This window comes from Lucilia sericata, unplaced genomic scaffold (assembly GCF_015586225.1).
Source record: "Lucilia sericata isolate MDLA Ls3-8-SP2 unplaced genomic scaffold, ASM1558622v1 Contig000053F_arrow, whole genome shotgun sequence".
Classification (NCBI taxonomy): Eukaryota; Metazoa; Arthropoda; class Insecta; order Diptera; family Calliphoridae; genus Lucilia; species Lucilia sericata.
Window position 1 is genome coordinate 22,853 of NW_023994089.1, and position 24,824 is coordinate 47,676.

Sequence of the window (24,824 nt, forward strand, 5' to 3'; positions counted from 1 at the left end):
ACTTTGTTAAGAACTGCCAAAATAACAAAAACAAATCATAAAATCATGCCATATTTTATGCATAAATTTTGCTGCGTTTTCGATTTTTATTTTAATTTATTGGATTTATTGGTTGCTGTTTGTTTATTTATTTGGGCGTTGGGTGCGAAAGGATGTTTATAAAAGACGGAAATAAATTTGCATGAATTTGATCAATGAGTGACTGACTGGCTGGCTGGATAGAATGTCCGCTGTATTTTTTTTTTTTTTTTATTTATTTTATAGCAAAAGTTGATTGAACATTTATATTGTGCTGCATTACACTGGACAACAGTTATTCAGGCACAATTTTGCTACAAATTTGACTATGAAGTTCTAATCGTATAATTTATGAAAATATAGAAATTTCCAAACGTTTACTTCATATAAACATTTACTTCATGTTAACATTTATTTTATATAAAAAATTTTCTATAGAAATTTCTCTATACTGAAGAGAATAAGTAGTTTTTTAGAACAGTTCTTATAATTTTCCTCTTTATTGAAAGTAACCTTGTCTTTGTAAAATTTTATATAAAATTTAGAAAAAATTTACGATAAAATTTTCTTTTTAAAAACATTTTCGGTAAACTTTCTTGTTATAGGAATTTTGCCAAAAAATTTTATTTTTATAGAAAATTTACGATAAAAATGTTCTTTTTTAAAAAATTTTCAATAAATGTTTCTTAATATCTAAAAAATTGTTTGCGCTATTTGTCTCCCTGTGTTATTTTCTCATGCTGTTTCCCTTTTTATTTTTTTTTTTTTTGATGCGCTTCAAAATGTTCCTGATTTTTTGCGGATTTTTAAAAAAACGGTGCATAAAAGAATAAATTGTATGCAAATATTTAATTTGTAGAAAAAAACTGTTTGATTCACACCTAAGTAGCTTATGGGCTTTTTGTAACGATATATATTTTTTTTTTTAATTCATAAATGAACATTTTTAACACCTTTTTTCCTACAGACATTTAAGCTGGTAAAGATATATCTTTGTTTGAAATAATATTTTAACAAATAAATTGATATTTATTGTGAAAATATTTAAAGTAAGAATTTTCTGTACACTATTGTCCGTATAATAGTTTTTCAAAGGAAAATTGTCTATATAAGAATATTTTTGAGAGAAAGTTGAGTGTATAACTGTATTTTCTATAGGAAATTTAGTGTATAACAGTTTTTTCTGCAAAAAAATGTTGTGTGAAACAGTTTTTTTATACAAAATTTCATTACATTTTCATTACAAAATGTTCTGTATAACAGTATTTCCTATAAAATGTTATTTTCTATACAAAATTGTCTGTACAATAACGTTTTAAATAAAAAATGTTGTGTATAACATTATTTTCTATACAAAATTTTCTGTATAACAAAATGTTTTGTATAATAGTATTTCCTATAAAAAATTATACGTATAACAGTATTTTCTACACAAAATTGTCTGTACAATAGTAATTTAGATAAACAGTATTTTCTATAAAAAATTGTCTGGTAACCTGTATTTTTCAATACAAAATGTTCTGTAGAACAGTATTTCCTATAGAATATTTTGGGTATAACTGTTTTTTATACACAATTTTGTGTATAACAGTATCTTCTATACAAAATTTTCAGTATAACAGCATTTCCTATAGAACATTTTGTGTATAACAGTATTTTCAATGTAAAATATTCTGTATAACAGTATTTTATGTAGAACATTTTGTGTATAACAGTAAAATTGTCTGTATAACAGTATTTTCTTTATAAAATTTTCTGTATAACAGTATTTCCTATAGAACATTCTGTATATAACAGTATTTTCTATATATTATTTTCTGTATAACAGTTGTTTCTGTACAAAGTTGTCTGTATAAGAGTATTTTTAATACAAAATGTTCTGTAAAACAGTATTTTCTGTACAAAATTTTCTCTTGAACTGTTTTTTCTATACATTATTGTCTGTATAACAGTATTTTCAATACAAAATGTTCGGTATAACAGTATTTTCTATACAAAACTTCGCTATAACAGTATTTCGATATAACAGTTTTTTCTATACAAAACTGCTTGTATAACAGTATTTTCTATAGAACATTTTGTGTATAACAGTATTTCCTACGGAAAATGATCTGTGTAACAGTATTTCCTATGGAAAATTATCTGTATAACAGTATTTTCAATACAAAATTTTCTGTATAACAGTATTTCCTATGGAAAATTTTAAGTATAACAGTATTTTCTATACTAAATTTTTTATATAACTGTTTTTTCTATGCATTATTGATTGTATAACAGTATTGTCAACACAAAATATGCTGTATAACAGTATTTCCTATACAACATTTATATAACAGTATTTTCTGTAAAAAATTTTCCGTATAACAGTTTTTTCTATACAAAATTGTTTGTATAACAGTATTTGTATTATTACAGTATTTTCTATACAAAATAATCTATATAACAGTATTTTCTATACAAAATGCTTTGTATAACATTATTTCCAATGGAAAATTTTGGGTAGAACAGTATTTTCTGTACAAAATTTTTTGTATAACTGTTTTTTCTATATATTATTGTCTATATAACAGTATTTTCAATACGAAATGTTCTGTACTATATTACAGTAATTCCTATACAAAATTTCGATATAACAGTATTTCCTATAGAAAATTTTGTGCATAACAGTATTTCCTACACAAAATTGTCTGTTTAACATTATTTGCAACACAAAATGTTCTGTATAACAGTATTTCCTATAGAACATTTTGCGTATATCAGTATTTTCTATACAAAATTGTCAGTATAAGAGTTTTTTCTATACAAAATTGTTTGTATAACAGTATTTTTGACACAAAATGTTCTGTATAATAGTATTTCCGAAATGTTCTGTACTATATTACAGTAATTCCTATACAAAATTTCGATATAACAGTATTTCCTATGGAAAATTTTGGGTATAACAGTATTTTCTGTACAAAATTTTCTATATAACTGTTTTTTCTATACATTATTGTCTGTATAACAGTATTTTCAACACAAAATGTTCGGTATAACAGTATTTTCTATACAAATTTCGATATAACTGTATTTCCTATACAAAATTGTCTGTATAACAGTATTTTTGACACAAAATGTTCTGTATAATAGTATTTCCTATAGGAAATTTTGGGTATAACAGTATTTTCTGTACAAAATTTTCAGTATAACAGTTTTTTTCTACGCAAAATTGTTTGTATAACAATATTTTCTATAGAACACTTTGTGTTTAACAGTTTTTTCTAAACAAAATTCTCTGTATAACAGTATTTCCTATAGAACATTTTGTGTATAAAAGTATTTTCTATACAAAATTGTCTGTATAACAGTATTTTCGATACAAAATATTCTGTATATCAGTATTTCCTACAGAAAATTGTATAACAGTATTTTCTATTTAAAACTTTCTGTATTACAGTATTTCCTATAAAATATTCTGATTATGACAGTATTTTCTTTACAAAATTTTCTGTATAAAAGTATTTTCAATACAAAATTCTCTGTACAACAGTATTTTCAATAGAAAATTCTTTGCATAACAGTATTTTGTATAAAAAATTAGTCTTGTATAACACTATTTACATTATATTTCTTGTATAACAGTATTATCTATAGACAATTTTTTGTACAACAGCACAGAGAATTTTGTTATATTTAGTATATCGAATATTGAAATAAATTGAATATGTAATTTGAATTCTAAATTGTCCTACATAACGTATGATTAATATTAATATTACAAGGTCTAAAATGTACTTAAATTAAATATTTTTTCTATTTTTATTCTTCAAATGTTTATTTTTTTTATAACCATTTATTTTTTCAATTTTATTTCAATACTTTTTTTCTGCCGGGATTCCAATTATGAAATTCTTTGCAAACACTTTGAAGCCCTCCCTCCCTACACACTAAATAAATTTCACACAATTTCCCACAAAAAAGTTTTTAACAATAAATTACAAAAAAAAATTAAAAGTTTTTTTTTGACAAATCAAACAACACACAGTACACAACCCCACGCGTACAACGCAAAAAAAAAAACATTTTAAATATTTCAACGGTCAATCAAACAAAATGGACGGGAGAAAAAAATATTCAAAATATTGATATTAAAAGGAAATGTTTACGTTGTCCCAGCCTCCAAATGTTTATAATAAAACAAAAACAAAACAACAACAGCAATAAAAAAAACTACAATTTGAAGCCAAATAATCACACCAAACAATTGAATGAAACCCGTCAAAGAAAATTAATTTGCAATATTGAACCAAAATTGAACGTTTCATGAATTTTTTGTTAAAAAAAAATCAAATAAATTTGAAAGCATTTAAAACAAACAGAAAAAACACTTTGAGTTTAAACAAAAAAAAAACTTTGTTTTCAAAATTATTGTTTATTTAGTCAAATTTAAACCAAAAAACAAAAAGAAAAACAGATGTGTTGCATTTAATATGGACAGACGGACAGACAGACAACAGACAATTATTTGATACTCTAACATGGGGGGGGGAGGTGTGAACATATATTAAGAGCGAGAGCAAATTCAAAGATTGGCATCATCATAACAATCTTCTCAACACCATGACCAGCGGCAACCCCTTTACACCCTCCAATCCGTTTTATTTTGAATTAAAAACAAAAAATTATTACTACGTAGTGTAACCACCTACAACTTGTTATGAGTAACTAGTGGCCCCTCAAGGCAATAACGTCTAAATATTCGGGGGGAGAACAACAACAACAACAACAAAGGAAGAATGTCAGAGAACTAATAATGGGAGTATTTGCCTCAAAAATGAAATTGTATTGAAAATCAAATACAAATAAAAAGAAAATTTTACACACATACCTACACAAAGAATGATGCCAGAGATATTATTGAGGGATTTTGGAGATTAGCAAAAACACCCATAATATCCCAGAATATTCATGCAACAATATTTTTCTATATAGTATTTTTTATACAAAATTTTGTGTATAACAGTTTTTCTACAGAACATTTAGTGTATAACACTATATAATATTGGGTATTTTTTTGTATATAACAGTTTTTTCTATAGACAATTTTGTTGTGAACCTATAACAATTATTTTCTATAAATGCATTTAAAATTGTGTGTGTAACAGTATTTTCTATTGAAAATTTAGTGTATAACAGTGCTTTCTATACGAAAGCTTCCATATAACAATATTTTTCTATTAAAAAATGCGTATAACAATTATTTCCTATTGAATGTTTTGTATAACAGTTTTCTCTACTGAAAAATTTGTGTATAACAGTTTTGTCTATGGAACATTTTGTATATAACAGTATTTTCTACAGAAAATTTTGTGTTTAAGGGTATTTTTGATACAAAAACTTCTTGTATAACAGTATTTTCTATAAAAAATGTGTATAACAGTTATTTTCTATAGAAAAATGTGCATATAACAGTTTTTTTCTATAGAAAATTTTGTTGTGTACCAATTACTGTCATTTTCTATCAAAAAAAATTTAAAATTTTGTGTATAACAGTTTTTCAACTGAAAAATTTGTGTATTACAGTTTTATATATTGAACATTTAGTAATACCAGTATTTTCTACTGAAAATTTAATGTATAGCAGTATTTCCAATATAAAATTTTCTGTATAACAGTTTTTCCATAAAAAATATTGCGTATAACAGTATTTTTCTGCTGGAAAATTTTTGTATTACAGTTTTTTCTATTGAAAATTTAGTATATAACAGTACTTTCTACAGAAAATTAGTGTATAACAGTATTTTCTGTACAAATTTTCTGTATTTTTCTTTATTTTTGTATAATTTTCTATAAAAAAATTGCGTATAACTGTTATTTTCAATTGAAAGTTTTGTATAAAAGTTTTCTACTGATGAATTTGTGTATAACAGTTTTGTCTATTGAACACTTAGTATATAACAGTATTTGGTGTATAACAGTATTTTCAATTTTTCTATAAAAACTTTTGTGTATAACAGTTATTTTCAATATAAACTTTTTGATATAACAGCACTTTCTATAACAAATTTGAAGTCTAACATTTTTTTCTATAAAATATTTTGTGTATAACAGTTATTTTCTATAGAAAATTTTGCGTATAACAGTATTTTGTAAGGAAAATGTTCTGTATAACAGTTTTTTCCTTAGAAAACTTTGTGTATAACAGTTATTCTTAAAAATCTCTATATCATATCTTATGCCCTCAAAAAACCACTTCCCCCTTTAAAGTAAATATCCCCAGCAGTGGCAACATCCCAACACAACATTATTTGGCAATTTGCAAACAAACTCAAACTCTCACATGCATACACACACACACTCTAACACAAAACAAAAAGTTGTAAAGAAAAACGAGAGCAAACGATTCCTTTTTTACGCTTCAAACCAAAGAGAGTATTAAAGAGAAATGGAGAGAATCACAACAAACGAAACATATTCGCACTGATTCCGACCAGAACAGACGGATGGATGGATGGATATTTGTTAAAAACGTTGAAAATACTAAAAACTTAATTCATTACAAATGCAGTTGCACAGAGAGACGGTCGAGAAAATATTTGAATAGAAAGGAAACGCAATTTTAACGGTTTTATTTTTAAACTAAAACACTTTTTTCAAAAATTCATAAAAAACAACAAAATAAACGAAATTTATAAAAAAGTAAAAAATTATAATTAAACAAGTGATAAACAAAAAAAGTTTTATAGAAATTAATAAAAAACGACAATAAATTTTAAATTAAAAACAAAAAAAAACATAAAAATAATTTGTAATTAAATGCATTTATAAACTAAAATGAATTGAAATAAAACGGAAACCCAACCAAATAACAATAAAACTCAAAAAAAAATACAAACAAGGAATTTAACATATCAAAAACCTTGGAACATCAAAATTGATTTGCTACTACTACACGGTCTTCTCTTTTTTTTTACAAATTCAAATAAACAAAATTAATTATTAATAAAATTTTTTGAAAAATCAAACGGACAAATATATAAACATCAATAAAAATGAATTCTAAAATGGGTTCGTTAGAGGAAAAAGTTAAATTACCGCCTACGGAAACTATAAGTCGCTGCTATCAGCCGCAGGGCAATCGTAAGGTCATTCGCATTTTAACGGTAGCAGTTTATGTTCTATGTGTGTCTCTGGCAGCCATAATGTTGTCTTTGTATTATATATTCATATGGGATCCAACGATACGCCCATTTGTTACAAAAAATAATAATTGTGGTAAGATTTCAATCACCCCCCCCCCCCCCTCTCTCTTCTTCCATTTCCACAATCACTTATAAACTATTTATACTTCATACATAACATCATTAAAAATCATTTAGAAACCAAAGAAAAAAAAACAATTTCATAAAAATACTATAAATCATAAATGAATCTGGGTTAAATTACTCCAAAACAATATTGACAACAATAAAGACATAGCAATTGCAAATTGCAAAAACAAAACACTTAAATACACAAATTATTTTATTATGACTTCACTTCCTTACTCCTTGTCTCCTTCTTTTACAAAACAACAATTCCTAGAAACAGGAAAACTTTCATTTATTTCCTTTTACATATTTCTGTTTTATAATTCTACTTTTCCTCCTTTCGAAATATACAATAATTAAACAATAAACTAAATGAGTGTTTCAACATAACTAGCTGCAGCAATAACAACAACAATTATTGTCTATATTAGCCTTATATTTGTTGTGGTTGTTTTGCATTATTTTTGAGGTGAAAAAAACAAGAATTGCTAATTTGCATTCTCTTGTTTTAAGGAAGAGAAATATTTGTTTATTTTATATTTAGTTCATTTCAAATTATGTATTTTTGACACCTGACACAAGTTGTCAAGATGTATCAAACTCATCATAAACTCTAGAGTTAACATTTGTTATTTATTTAGTGCAGTGTTTTAAATTTGTGAATTATTTAAAGGCGAATCAAAGTTGACTTTGTTTTATATGTAAGTGTGAACAAGGTAAAACACTGTGATAATCTGTTTATAATGGTATTTTCCGTGCTAAATTTTGTATATTTTCTACCCAACATTTAGTGTATAACAGTATTTTCCATAGAAAATTTTATGTATATACATAACAGTGTATTTTCTACAGAAAATTTTCTGTATAACAGTATTTTCTGTATATAACAGTAATGTCTATAGAAAATTTAGTGTATAACAGTATTTTCTGTAAAAAATTTTGTGTACAAAGGAATTTTCCATACAAAATTTTTTATATAACAGTATTTTTCTTGGAAAATCTTGTGTATAACAGCCATTTACTAAAAAAAAAAATGAGTGTAAAACTGTGATTTCTAAAGAAACTTTTGGGTATAACAGTATTTTCAATGGAAACATTTCTGTATAACAGTATTTCCTGTAGAAAATTTGGGGTATAACAGTATTATCAACACAAAATGTTCTGTATAACAGTATTTCCTAAAGAAAATTTTATATATAACTTTATTTTCTGTACTAAATTGTCTGTATAACAGTATTTTCAATGTATATAACAGTAATTTCTATACTAAATTTTCTGTATAACAGTATTTTCAATAGAAAATATTGTGTATAATAGCATTTTCTATAAAAAATTTGTGTAAAACTGTGTTTTCTACAGAAAATTTAGATTATAACAGTATTTTCAATAGAAACATTTCTGTATAACAGTATTTCCTGTAGAAAATTTGGTGTATAACAGTATTTTCAAAAGAAAATTTGTCTAAAAGTGTCGTCTGCAGAAAATAACACTATTTTCAATACAAAATGTTCTGTATAACAGTATTTCCTAAAGAAAATTTTCTGTATAACAGTATTTTCTATACAAAATTGCTGTGTAACAGTATTTTCAATGTTTAAAACAGTATTTTCAATAGAAAATATTGTGTATAATAGTATTTTCTATAAAAGAATTAGTGTAAAACAATGTTTTCTAAAGAAACTTTAGAGTTTAAAAGTATTTTTAATAGAAAAATTTCTGTATAACAGTATTTCTTGTAGAAAATTTTGTGTATAACAGTATTTTCAAAAGAAAATTTGTCTAAAACAGTGTAGTCTGCAGAAAATTTGCGGTATACCACTATTTTCAATACAAAATGTCCTGTATAACAGTATTTCCTAAAGAAAATTTTGTCTGTATAATAGTATTTTCAAAACTAAGTTTTCTGTATAACTATATTTTCCATACAATAGAAAATATTGTGTAGAAGAGTATTTTCTATAAAAAATAGTGTAAAACTGTGTTTTCTACAGAAAATTTAGGGTATAACAGTATTTAAAAAAAAAAAAACATTTTTGTATAACAGTATTTCCTGTAAAAATTTTTTGTATAACAGTATTTTCATTAGCAAATTTGTGTAAAACAGTGTCTTCTCCAGGGTATAACAACATACAAAATGTTCTGTATAACAGTATTTGTGATAAACAATTTTGTGTATAACAGTATTTTCTAGAGAATATTAACTTTATATTAGTTCTTCTGTAGAAAATTCTATATATAATTGTTTGTATTTTTAATAGAATTCTTATATAACAGTATAAAAAATTGTGTAAGTATTTCTTTAAAAGTGTAATATAATAACCGCAATTTCTTCAGAAAAACTTCCCTGTAAAAGTTCTGTTTTACAGAAAATTTTCTGTATAACAATATTTATATCATACTAGATATACCTAGTGTATACCCTAAAAAAATACATTTTATATAGGAAATATAACGCCCACTATTGCTGGACCACTTATTTTTCAAACAAATTTAATATTTATTTCATATAGGTGCCACGCCCCCTATTGTTAATCTCGAAATTGATTACCCAAATGTTTACATGTCTGTAAAAGATGTTCTTGCTAAATTTGAGAATTTTAGCTCCCATAGTTTCTCAGATATACGCATTTTTGCATTTAATTCATATGGGAGGTGCCACGCCCTCCCATATGCCCTATTTTTAATCTCGAATTTGCTTACCCAAATGTTTACATGTATGAAAAAGTTTTTCTAGCCGAAATTTGAGTATTCTGGAGTTAATAGTTTATCAGATATACAAATTTTTGTACTTAATGTATATGGAAGGTGCCACGCCCCCATTTTTTTATCCACAAATGTATTATCCAAATGTTTAAATGTATGTAAAAGGTTCTACCCCTAATAGTTTCCTAATTATAATTATTTTCTGTATTTAATCCATGTGGGAGGTGTCACGCCCCCTATTTCGAATCCATTAATTTATTATCTGTATGTAAAAGTTGTTCTTGAAAAATTCAAGGATTCTAGCTCCAATAGTTTCACAGTTAAAATAATTTATGTACATATGTATTTCAAATGGGAGGTGCCACGCCTCTATTGTTAAAAATATTATCATGTACTTAAAAATTATTCTTACAAAACAACAAATTTTTTATTTAAAGTTCCAGAGTTGAAGAACGAAAAGATACAAAAAATGTCCCCATCTTAGTCAATCAGAACTCTGCATGTTTAATTTCACATTTCTTAGTTCAATTTTATAGAATTTGTAGGAATTAAATTTTTCATTTGGTATCTTTTCTTAATATTGAAGTAAAAGCAAATTGTATTCCAAGAATATTTTTGTCTCCTAAAAGTTTGAAGAGCACTTAATGACTTCTTAACAGAACTAACTTGAATAAATATTTAAGCAATTATTTGTTCATTAGTAAATTTGAAGATTTATCTTAAGTGCTAAACAGTACAACAGCATTATAATAAGCAAAAAACTCAAAAACTTAATTATAACAAGTAAATTGATAGAAGAAAAAAGAAACTAAAAATTTCAAAACACTGCCTGCTGTATTTACCCTATTTACTGTTGATTTCATTTCCCCAAAATTACAGTTTCTTTAAGACTCCATCCTACTTGCTGGCTACTGGTTTTATACATTATAGAAACCATTAACAATGTACTAAATTAAATAGTTTATTACATTAAGCCGATTTCTTTATTTCCTTGGCCATATTTAACTAAATACTTTACGTTTTATTTTATTTTGTTCTCCATTAAAAAACAAATTTAAACCATTCAGTTATTTCCGTTTCCTCAGACGCTGTCGTTGTGTTGTGTGTTAGAAAATGACAACAAAAAACAAAACGCCGTTTTTTATGCTATCAAGTTTGTTGTTATTGTTTTTCCATTTGCATATGTTGTTGTTGCTGTTGCTTTTTTTACTCCGAATGTAGGTCAATGGGTTGTCGTACTCAATCTGTTTTTGTTTTTATTGTTTTCATTTTATTTATGTTTTTTTCTTTCTGGCTCTCCCTCTCTGCCTGTTCACACTGTATTTTTTACAATGAATTCCAAGCAAACACTTGCACACTTGCTAGTGCATTGTGTTTAAAGAAAAAGAGAGAGTGAGAGAGAGAGAGAAAACGTTTATATAGAAATGGTATTACGAGTACTTGTACTAGTACTCCTATTGCAACAATGTTAGTCTAGAAAGGTTTTCAAGAAATGATTACTTTGTTTCTTTTTTTGTTATTGTTATTGTTTATTCTGTTAAATACAGGTCAAAAATCCTATAATTTTTTTCTCTGTGTGTGTTATTGTTGTTTTTCCTTAAGAGTTTGTTTTATTAAACTGAAACCTTTAAATAGTTTTTGCTGTCGTTGGCTAAAACAACAACATAAGTAAAGTTAATCTGTTCTAGTTTTTTAACAACAACAACTTTTTTTAAACTAAATTGTAAATTCTTTAATCTTTTTTAGGGTTTTTTTCTGCTGTTGTTGTTTTTGTTATTAAAAATAAGTCTTAATTTTATAGTTTATTACTTTTCAAGGTATAAATTGTTGTTAAGTTTATATATTTTTTTGTTCTCAACCACAAGGTTAATCATCATAATAATATTTTTCATATTTTTTTTTTTTCTCTCTATAAAAATTTTATTTTGAGAAGCTTGATATTGTCTAGGCAGTACGTACCAATACTACAGTAAAAGTACCAACAAAAAAATTCTCTATATTTTTTATTTCCTTCTAAAATAAAATCGTTTCCTGTGTATATGTACATATGTGTGTGAATTTCATTATTTTTTGTTATTTTTTCACAGGTGTTGCTGGTTTGCTTAATGTTTTTGTTGTTTTTATTATTTGTAGGTCATGGTTTTAGTTGTATACGAGTGTATGTATATGTTTATACATAACAGTGTGTTTAGCTAAATGTAAATATGTATGCGTGTTGCATTTGCATTTATTTATGAAAATTGTTAAAGTAATAAAAATAATGCTGGTGGTAAGCAGGCAGAAAAACAAGAAAAAACGAAACAAAATTGTAACAGAAACCATATGAAAGTTTATTTCATTACACCTGAATGATTTTATGGGTTAAAATCATAATACTATATATACATATATATACATACCTATATAGTAAATAGTATTGAAGAGAAGTCAAGTAATTATAGTCGTTTTTCTGAAATTTATTTCAATGCAACTAAGCGTATAATTAATATTGAATTGAGTGCACAGTTAAGCACAGAGACGTATACTTGTTATTTAGTTTGTAGGTTACTTTACTAATTTAATTGGAGGCGTATGAGTAATGAAAAAAGTGGTTTATTGTTAAATAGATTTTTGTAATTAAAAGAAATGAAATAAAATGCCATTACAAAATGTTATATAAATTCTATATTTATTGAAATTTGTCAGTACATCACTTTTTTTAAAAGATTTTTGATCAATTCTCTATATTTTTAATAAACACTTTTAAAAATTCTTATAAAAAAGTTTATAGATTTTTGCTTAATTCTTCATTAACATCCATTTTCAAAAAGAGTTTTTTGATAAATTGTAAGAAAACTGAGAAAGAATTTACTCTTTGGTTTCTTAGTCTCAATATTGCTGAAAATTCAAGAAATAGCAGCCAAAGAACGAAAAAGTACTAAAAAAGTCCCTTCTTATAGATTTTCATACAACCACGACGCTGCATGTTTAATTTTATGTTTCAAAAAGTACCAACAAATAGTCCTTGGTACCAAATAACAACTCATTAGCTTATGTAGTATTACTAAATTTACCAATTTTTCAAATTTTATTAAAATTGGCTCAATGAGTTTGAATAAAATCAAATTTCCCGCTTTTACCCCTTTTTTTGGTACTTTTTTCTTAACATTAAATTATTACAGTTTTCACCCCTTAAACGTTAGATTATCCGAAAAGTACTAAATTTGTATTTTAGTTCTTTCGATAAGTTACGAAAAAATTAAAAATTGTATTTCTAAATATAGTTTTTACCCGTTTACTTACTTAAGGAGTACAATTTTCCAAAAAGTACCTTTTGCAGAATGTAAAAGTACCAAATAGTCCGCTTTTATAGGTTCCAATTTACTCCGTGCTGTACATGTTATATTTCTTGTTTCTAGGTTCAATATTATAGAAAACACAAAAAGTACTTTTTGAAGAACGAAAAAGTACCAAAAAGTCCCATGTTTCTAGGGCCGTTATTGTAAAAAAATCAAAATGTACCTTTTAAAGAACGAAAAAGTACCATAAAGTCCCCTTTACTCCGGGCTATACATGTTTAATTTCATATTTCCAGATTCAATATTATAGAAAACACTAAAAGTACCTTTTAAAGAACGAAAAAGTACCAAAAAGTCCCTTTTTATACCCTCCACCACCATCAGTGGTGATAGAGGGTATATATAACTTTGTCATTCCGTGTGTAACACCAAGAAATATTCATCTTAGACCCAACAAAGTATATATATTCTGGGTCCTTATCAAATTCTGAGTCGATTTAGCTATGTCCGTCTGTCCGTCTGTCCGTCTGTCTGTCTGTCTGTCTAAAACACGCTCACGTTAAAACGAAGCAAAGGAAGTAAACCAAATTCACCGAAAATATTCATTGTTGTCCTAAGCAGTTTGGTATTGAAAATGAGCAAAATCCGTTCACACCGGGAAAAGTTATGAATCAAAATTTAAAACAACCTCGAAAAAATAAGCATTTTTTACACATTCTGATGTAATTTTCTCGAAAACTATGCAAGATAATTTCATGAAAGTCAGCAAACATTCGTTTCTGCACAAGATCTTGATTCCTGCTGAAAATTGCCAGAATCGGTCCACAATTTCATATACCTCCCATACAAAAGTACATATTCCCGGAAAATGGGTTTTTTGTTAATAACTTCCGTCACAATATCGATATCTTCACAAAATTTTACAAATTAAAATCTTATGTCAATAGAATTCATTCAGTGCAAAAATTTTCCGGATCGGACCATAATTGGACATAGCTCCCATACAAGGTCCCCTCCCGAAAATCACTTAAACGCGCATAACTCATTACTAAATAAAGATATCCATATAAAATTTGGAATAAGTATTTCTCATATGCACAGAAATATTATTCTTAAATTATTTTCCGATCGGTCCATAATTGGTCATAGCTCCCATACAAGGTCCCCTCCCGAAAATCACTTAAAACCAGATAACTCATTAGTAAATGAAGATATCCATATAAAATTTGGTGCAAGTATTGCTCTTATATACAGAAATATTACTATGAACGTTTTTTTGGATCGGTCCATAATTGGTCATAGCTCCCATACAAGGTCCCCTCCCGAAAATCACTTAAAACCACATAACTCATTAGTAAATGAAGATATCCATATAAAATTTGGTGCAAGTATTGCTCTTATATACAGAAATATTACTATTAAATTTTTTTGGATCGGTCCATAATTGGTCATAGCTCCCATACAAGGTCCCCTCCCGAAAATCACTAAAACGCACATAACTCATTAGTAAATGAAGATATCCATATAAAATTTGGTGCAAGTATTGCTCTTATATACAGAAATATTACTATGAAAGTTTTTTCCGATCGGTCCATAATTGGTCATAACTCCCATACAAGGTCCCCTCCCGAAAATCACTTAAACGTGAATAACTCATTACTAAAGTAAGATATCCATATAAAAGTTTGTACAAGTATTGCTTATATGCACAGAAATATTACTGAGAAATTTTTTTCCGATCGGTCCATAATTGGTCATGGCTCCCATACAAGGTCCCCTCCCGAAAATCACTTAAACGCACATAACTCATTACTAAATTAAGATATCCATATAAAGTTTGTCACAAGTATTGCTCATATATAAAGAAATATTACTTTGAAAGTTTTCTCCGATCTGTCCATAATTGGTCATAGCTCCCATACAAGGTCCCCTCCCGAAAATCACTTAAACGCACATAACTCATTACAAAATTAAGATATCAATATAAAATTTGGTACAAGTATTGCTCATATGCACAAAAATATTACTGTGAAAAGTTTTTCCGATCGGTCCATAATTGGCCATAGCTCCCAAGTTAATGAAGATATCCATATAAAATTTGGTACTAAGTATTGCTTATATGCACAGAAATATTACTGTGAAAATGTTTTCCTATCGGTCCATAATTGATCATAGCTCCCAACAAGGTCCCTTTCAAAAAAACACTTAAAGCTTATTGCCTAATAGTGATGCCCATAAAATATTTGGCATAAATACTATTTTTGTACACATAAATGTTATTTCAAAATTTTTTCACGATCGGTCCATCCTTGGCCATAGCTCTCACACAAGGTTTCCTCCCGAAAATCACTTAAACGCACATAACTCATTACCAAATATTGGTATCCATACATTTAGCAAAAATATTGATCTTATATACATAAATTATACTATAAAATTGTTTTACGATCGGTCCATATTTGGTCATAGCTCTCATACTAGGTCCCCTCCAGAAAATCACTTAAATGCACAATATTCATTACCAAAAATGATATAGATACAGAATTTTGAAATTTTCTTTATATACATAATTGGTCATAGCTCCCATAAAAGGTCCTTTTACGAAAATCTCCTAAAAGCACATTTCTCATTACCAAATAAAGCCATTGATACAACATTTGGCACAAATAATAGTTTTGTATACAAAAATTATATTTCAGGATTTTTTCTCGATAGGTTCATAACATGAGTGCGGTGGGTCCCATACAATGTTCCCTTCAGAAAATCACTAAAACGCACATTACTTATTACTAAATAAAGCTATTGATACAAAATTTGGCACAAATATTAGTTTTGTATACAAAAATTCTATTTCAAGATTTTTTCACGATTGGTTCATAACATGGGTGCGGTCGGTCCCGTACAAGTTTTCCTTCAGAAAATCACATAAACACTCATAACTTATTACAAAATTACGATATAGATACAAAATTTGACTGAAATATAGCTTTTATGTACAGAAATTTTGCTTAAAGATTTTTTTACGATCGGTCTATAATTGGTCATATCTCCAATACTAGGTCCTGCCTTTAAAAGCGCTTTAACCGTATTTAACTAGTTGCAATATCAATTTGTGTAGAACAAAATTATATATATGTATTTTGAAAATCCTTAAATCTTTCACACACACGCATACATGCAAATTACTAAATATCGCTAAGCGCTATTAAAATGTAAAGAAAATGGCGTTTGTAATGTTCAATAAATCTTGGAATTGTAATAGATTTAAGCTGTTTAAATTTGGGATTTTTTCTATTTAAGACATGAGAAAACTGATTTGATCAATTAGAAAAGTATTAATATAAAAGTAGCTGGTGGAGGGTATTTAAGATTCGGCTCAGCCGAATGTAGCACTCTAACTTGTTATAGGTTCTCATTTACTATGGGCTTAATTTCATGTCTCTTCATTCAATATTATGGAGAACTCAAAAAGTACCAAAAGATACCAAAAAGTCCCATTTTATTAGTTCTCACTTACTCCGTGCTATACATGTTTAATTTCATGCTTCTAGGTTCAATATTATAGAAAACTTAAAAAAACTTGAAGAACGAAAAAGTACCAAAATGTCCCTTTTTATAGGTTCTCATTTACTCCGGGCTTAATTTAATGTTTCTAGGTTCAATATTATAGAGAACTCAAAAAGTACCAAAAGGTATCAAAAAGTCCCATTTTATTGGTTCTAACTTAATCCGTGCTATACATGTTTAATTTCATGTTTCTAGATACAATATTATAGAAAACTTAAAAAGTACCTTTTGAAGAACGAAAAAGTACCAAAATGTCCCTTTTTATAGGTTCTCATCCACACCGATCTCTACATTCTTAATTTTATGTTTCTAGGTTCAATATTAAGAGAATTCAAAAGGAACAATTTGAGAATTCAAAAAGTACCTTTTGAGGAATGAAAATGTACCAAAAAGTTAAATTTCAAAGTCATTCCAAACTCCCATTGAAATAATCAAAATGGTTAAAAGGAAACGTGCGGTACAAAATAAGTACGAAAATGCAATTTTTAACCGTTTACTTGCTAAAAGAGCCAAATTTCCAAATGTAACAAAAAGTACCTTTTTATAAATTCTCCTTTACTTAGGACCAAAATACACTTTTTATCCATATAGTTCCAAAAAGGGCCTAATTTTCTAAAAGTGTCAAAAGGGTTTTTTCACTTTTAATTTCATGGTCGAATGTTCAACATTACAAAAAACCCAAAAAGTACCAATTTAGAAAACGAAAAAGTACCAAAAATTCATTTCTAGAGATTTCTCTAAACTTGTTTAATTTCATGTTTCTAGGTAGAAAAATCTTAAAAAGTACCAGTCGAAGATGAAAAGGTACCAAAAAGTCCCCTTTTATAGATTCTCATTTAGTTTTAAGTTATTCAATAAAAAAAACTGCTTTGGTACTTTTAAATACTTTTCGTCTACAAAGTTATGATTTTAAAATTAAACAGTTTCTGGTATCTTTCTTTGTAACGTTGCTTTAATAAAAACATTTCCATAAAACAATAAATATAATTTATTAGTATTTGTGTTCATAATCAAAAACTCAAAGAAAATATCATTCAGATTTATTTAAAAAATATAAAACGAAAACACACGTTTGTAGTATGTATGAGTCATAAAGAATTCCTAAATAATAAACAGCGAGGCGTATACTTAATATTAATTGTGTGAAATACCTACATGATGTATACGTAATAAATAACATAATATTCAAATAGTATTAATCATACGACACAGTATTATGAAGACATATACTTTCGACGAGAAAAGGTCATTGCAAAACGATACAAAGATAAAGTTTTAAATAATTTTTTTAAATTTTCTAAATTTGTTTATCTATTTTGTAATATTTTAAAATAATTAATTAAACAATACGATCTTTACCCTGTTTCTTCTTACAGACAAAATTGTGATACCCGAAAAAATCGCCATACGTTTAATCAATTCATCCGAAGTAACCGCCGAACAATTCTATAAACACATTCTGGAACAATATCGTATACTTAATCAACTGCAACAGCAGCGTCAACAATTTCTACAGAAACAACATATACAACTGCAACAATTGGCAGCAACGGGCAATAAATTTCAAGAGATATTCGCAACAGCGACAATAATACAATCAAATCCTAAAGATCGCATCAATAAACCGGTAACACCGACCAACGGTACATTCCTGCTGGATCCAGCAAGGCAACCACCACCACCACCGCCGCCAGAACTTGTCGAATTACCCACACTAAATGAACCCGAAAGAATACCTTTGGGCATAGAGAAAGAAACGACCGTGTTGCGGCCCATAGAAACATTACCCATTCTGGATACATCACCGGTGTATGGCACCAAAAGGAAAACACATCGCAAACACTATCAACATCATCGTAGGAATCAACGTAATCATCAGAAACTTAAGGAATTGGAGGAAGAGGAAAATCTAGAGGATAAAATAACGGAAGAGAAATACAAGGAGGCTGCTTTAAATCCACCCACATCAATAATACAGGAACCTCTTTACACCTCAATACCTATTCCCTTGATATTGAATTCCAAAGAAGACAAAAGGCCCCATCACAGTCATGGCCACAATGGTCATGGTCACATGGAGAAACGTACCAAAGCTTTGGCGCGTAAACGTATAACCGCACCTTCCGTTTCCGGCTACGATACAAAATCATATTTGAATCCCTTCCTAAATGGTGAATTAATATTTGAGAAATAAATTCTTGCAATAATAAAATTTAAGGAATTGAGTTTAAGCTAAATAAATTTTTTTTTGGAAAACTATTTATGTATTAATGTGCGTAACAAAAAAACAAATACAACATAAACCAGCCAAATTAGTACTTTTTAGAAGAATAATAAAATAAAAATTGGGAAAAAACACGAAATGAAATCACACAAGGATTTAGTAATAGGGCGGGATAGAACAGTGTTTTTTAAGCTAGTAAAGAAGTATACACAATAAGAACCGAAGAAAATCCGACCTTATTTTGAAACACATGGAACCTAAGTAATGAATAAAAAAAAATTTGCCATATCACTACCACAACACACCCACTAAAAAGAAAACTTTATGATAGAAACAAAACAAAAAAACGAATAGAAATAATTATACATTTTTGGAAATGAAACTAAACATTAAACACACATTTGAGACGCATACAATATTTTGAGGTTATAAATTAAAAATTATTTAAGGTTAGGATTGAGCTATAATGAATCCGAATGTGACATCAGAATTTCTCCATTTTTATATCTTTCACCTTCGTGGGAAGGGTATATACAGTTTGTATATAGTAAATAAGTTTGTCATTCTCTTTGTAATTTCTCTAATATTATTTTCGGGCCACTTAAAGAATATATATTCCGGATTACGGAATAGATTACGGAATCGATTAAACTATGTCCGTCCGTCCATCCGTATAATTGGTAAAATCCATTTTCTAAAGACCTCAGATATCTTCGGGTTCTAAATTTTCAATAATTCTGTCTGACATGCTTTCGAGAAGAACGCTATTTAAAATTAGCAAAATCGGTTCATAAATAAAGGAGATATGAACAAAAATCCTAGACAACCTTTGGAAATTTCATTAAAAGTAATTACATAAAGTAATTATTTACATTTTCTATGACAATTACTTGTAATGTGTAATTGAGCATTAACCAATTAAAATTACTTGTAATTTAGTTTTTTCCAATTACAATTACTTGTAATGTTAATTAAACTTTTACCAATTACTTGTAATTAAAGTTTACAAATCACAATTATTTGTAATTTAGGTATAACTTGAGCATTACCAATTAAAACTACTAGTAATTGAAGTTTTTCAATTACAATTACTTGTAATGTTAATTGAACTTTTAACAATTACTTGTAATTGAAGATTGCCAATCACAATTACAATTACTTGTAATTTAGGTATTACTAAAGTTTGCAATTACAACTACAAGTAATTGTAATTGGCTAAACTTCATTTACAATTACAAGTTATTGTAATTTTTAAAGCTCAGGCACGGGGGGTAATGGTTACACAAAGTATTTAATTACATGGTCAATTACAATTACTTGTAATGTGTAATTGAGCAATAACCAATTACAAATACTTGTAATTGCAATTGAATTTTTTTCAATTACAATTACTTGTAATATGTAATTGACCAAAAATCAATTACAATTACTTGTAATTGAAGTTTAGCTAATTACAATTATTTTGTAATTGTAATTGAAGTTTCTAATTAAAATTACTTGTAATTGTAATTAAAGTATTACTAATTACAAATTACATGTAATTATAAGGAACAAAATTCACAATTACAAGTAATTGTAATTGGAAATTATTTAATTACAATTATAAGTAATTTTAATTGGCAAAATTTAAATTACAATTACAAAACTTCAATTGCAATTACAAAGAATGGTAATTGGCAAAGCTTCAATTACAATTACAAGTAATTGCAATTGTAATTGTAATTAGTATAGTTTCAATTACAATTACTTCAAATATAATTGAAAATGTAGTCATTACCCCCCCAAGCCTGGTAAAGCTTCAATTACAATTACTTCAAATTTAATTGTAATTGAAAATGTAATCATTACCCCCCAAGCCTGTAGGGAAATTAAGCAGGGATGGGAAACAAAATCAATTTCTTAAATCTTTATAAATTAATCCACAAGTATGGTCGATTTTGTTTGTAACGGAGATTAAACCTTTAGTTTTAAGTCAACAGATAGGGCTTTCAAAGGACAAAAGCGATTTTATCAACAAAGATGTCTTTGCTCTGTTATAAAGACCCGAATATAGTCAGTTTTTAGAACACAATATCTTTAAAAACCTGATGGAGAAATTCGGGTTTAGAGCTGCTCAATCCTTAAGAAAAATATACTTTAGTCTACGGTTTAAAAACTTGTTAGCCTGTTAATCGTTTGGATTCATACCCAAAGAAATCTAACGATACAGTTCTCATTTAGTTAAAAATATCTTTAATGTAAAAACATTTTGATATTAAAACATTAGGGAATTCATATGAAATGATCTAATGATTAGTATATTAAGTAATATATTGGCTAGTCTATGAACTAGTCTGTAGGCTAAGGCCGAGTGGATAGACTATTTCATATAATAGCCAAAAGTCTAGTTACAAGACTAACAAATAACCTGTACTATCGACTTGTCATTAGATTACTTAATGGACCAGTTAATATACTAGTTTACAAAGGAGTCTATAAACTAGTACATAGGCTAGACTACAGCCTAATAGGGCCTATAGGGTAATCTATAGAATAGTCAATTTGACAATGTATTGCATCCTTAAAGTTATATGTTTTGCAACTAATAATCAAATAATAGATATACTAACGAGATCCTGAACCTAACCTGAGTACGGATTATACAATTTTTTTTTTTTTTTTCAGTGTAAAACTGCAAAACATTAATATTTCTTTAAATTTTTACAGTAAATGGAGCTAAGAAAAGGAAAGAATTTGAAAAATTTTGTAAACCTAAATCAATTTCATATGATTAGAATATAATTCCACTATGATTACAGTATACTTCACAGAGAGTAAAAATAAGTTCTCTGACTGGAGTTATTTAGTTTACAAATACAATATAAGCGTTAGCGGAGCGTTTTTCCGCACGGAAAAACGTTTAACTTACACAGATTTCTTATAAAATACAGGGTTTTTGAATTATAACCTCAAACTATAGAGTCAAACACTATTATTTATTAGTTGATCAAACAATTACCAAAAAAAATATCATTATTAAACAAGAAATTTAGAAAATTTATATATATGAAACAAAAATTATAACCTAAGAAATATATAAGAAAAAAAAACCTTTTAGTCCAAACCCATTTATCCAAGCCTCACTACACCCAACAAATAAATAAATAAATAATAAAGAATAAACAAAACACCACGCATATTTTTTAGTGATATTTAAACAAATACAAAACAAGAAATTTATAAAAAAAATAATAAAAACCAAAAAAGAAAAAAATATATAAACTATTTCATAATATAAATCACCTAACCTTTCACTCACTCTCGCTCACTGGCTCAATCAATCACTATTAATTCACTCACTTACTCACTCTACACTTCAAAAAAGAAACTATTTCTATCTTTCTAAAAAGAATTCAATTCTAAAAAATCACCGCAACAACAAAAACAACAACACCATACAATAACAAATATTTAGTCTGAAATCAAAAAGAATAATTATTAAATTAAATATTTATTACGAAGAAAAAAAACAAGAAAACGAAATGAAAAATCACCGCATTTTTTATTGGTAAATGGGTCTTTAAGTGCGAAAACAAAACAAAAATAAATAAAAAATTAACAGAAAATAAAAAACTGAAAATCAATGTATACCACTACCTATATATTTAAATAAAATAAAATGAATAATAACCATAAATACAATAATTACAAATTGGCCTAAATAAAATTTATATGTGAAAAAAAAAAAAACAAAACAAACAATTATATAGTGAAATAAACTAAAAGAAAACAAGAAAACCAAAAACTAAATGTATCGATATTTATTCAACTATAGTGTACCTAAATGTCATTAAAAAAAAGAATAAGAAAACAAAACAAAATAAACAATACATCAACGGAAATTATATGGAAAATGCTAAGCAAAATAATAAAACTGAGAGTAAAAATGATTTTAAAGGAAAACCAAAGCGAATGGAATCGGCTGAAATAAAAACTAAAATGTTAAAAAAACAACAACATTTTGAAGTTTTAATTAATAACCTACAACAACAGATTTGGAATGGTACTAGGTTTATAGCAATTAAATAGAAAGGTCTCACACTCATTTTAGATTTCCCCAAACAGATTTATCTATGATACTCTCTGCATCAAACTACAGATCATGATGTTGATTTTAATCCAAGGAAATATCCTATTATAAGTCAATAATTGTCAATAGAACTCTTATAAATACCTAAATAGACTCTTAAGTACGATTCACAATTGACTCAGTTACCGCCTGAAATATTTGAAGGATTTTAAAGAAAATACTTGAAAGTAATTGGAATTATTGCGATAGAAACAGAATGTCTTTTGAAAAATCAAATTGTATTCTTTAACTCTTATCAAATTTTACACAAATAAGTATCATTAAACATTAATTATGATTCAGTTAGTTTTTACGTTCCGTTCCGTGACGGATCAGCAACCTCACGGTCAAACTACCGACTTACACAGGTTTCCATTAGCCAAAAACGAATCAGCTGGTTCATCACTGAAGTTTGACTTTAATCGCGATTTTTCCAAATTTAAATTCAATCTATTTCTTAAAGTGTGTCAGAAGAATAATCAGTGGAAACACACAGTTTCGCATGCAGATACGAAAATTGTTCTATTATTGTATCATAAAGGGGTTCCTGTACTTATAGGTGGTCTTCTTCCGAATACCTCGGACATCAATTTTGCAAATATCAACTTTGCAGAAACAATTTCTTTTTTAGAGTTCCCGATTCAGTTTCGTTGGAAAGTACCGAAAAATGCAATGGATTGAAGATGGAAACAGACCTAGGTTATGATAAACAGGTTACTATGATATCATTCAGACTTAAAAATAATTATAAAATATTTAAAGCATAAGATGTCGATTATGATGAACCGATATTAAGTCTTATATTGATAAAGAAACGATGTTTAGCACTCTGAAGGGTCAAAACTCAAGCTATTAAAAAACTTACAAATTAAGCCTGAATGAATTGAAAGGAAAATCCCTTATAGAGTTTAAGAAAGAGGATATCGAGAAGAGGTCCAAGAAAATACTCACAGGTAATACGATATACACTGATGGATCAAAGATGGAAGCAGAGAAAGGTACTGTATAAAAGGTAGCAATAGGCAAGTCATGGGTTGTAAACCCCAGAAATACCAAATGGCTCTTCAACATGGTAATTAAGGCCAAACTATTATATGGTGCACTAGTCTGGTGGTAATCTTTACAAGACATACACCGCAAAAGTTTTAAAAGAATCCTCCGCACATCGGCGTTGCGTATAAGAGGTCCCTTTGCTTAATGCCATAAAAGGCTCTCTTTGTCATGATGGGATAGCTACCTATTGATCTAATGGCCCAAGAGGTTGCCCCCAATGAGACTATTCGACTCAACACGGTTGGTTTGTGGCATATGACCCAGTCAGACCACTCAAACATTTTCAATTCAGGAACGTTCAATACAGGAACGGAAGTTTCCTTGAAGCTTCCACACCAATGCAGAGTTCTTCAGGCTGAACTATCGGCCATAAAACGAGCTGCAAACTGGCTCAAATATACGATGTTATTATTCGAATATATACCGATAGCTAGGCAGCCCTAAGGGCTCTAATTGGTGTTGATACAACATTAATCTTAGTTCTAGAATGCCGGACATCCCTAAAGTAGTACTATATTGAATTTCAGGTCATTAACAGATACCTGGTAATACCATCGCGGATACTCTTGCAAAGGCGGGCTCCT

General features: G+C 27.7%; 1 protein-coding gene across 1 annotated transcript; it reads left to right on the plus strand.

Moving 5' to 3' along the window:
- The first annotated feature begins 6,799 nt into the window (after nt 1-6,799).
- LOC119616023 (COPII coat assembly protein SEC16) lies at nt 6,800-23,072 on the plus strand. The gene is made up of 2 exons (XM_037972162.1): nt 6,800-7,272; nt 18,232-23,072. Exons 1-2 carry the CDS (start codon nt 7,050-7,052, stop codon nt 19,047-19,049), a joined length of 1,041 nt encoding a protein of 346 aa, XP_037828090.1. The 5' UTR covers nt 6,800-7,049; the 3' UTR covers nt 19,050-23,072.
- The last annotated feature ends 1,752 nt before the right edge of the window (nt 23,073-24,824 follow it).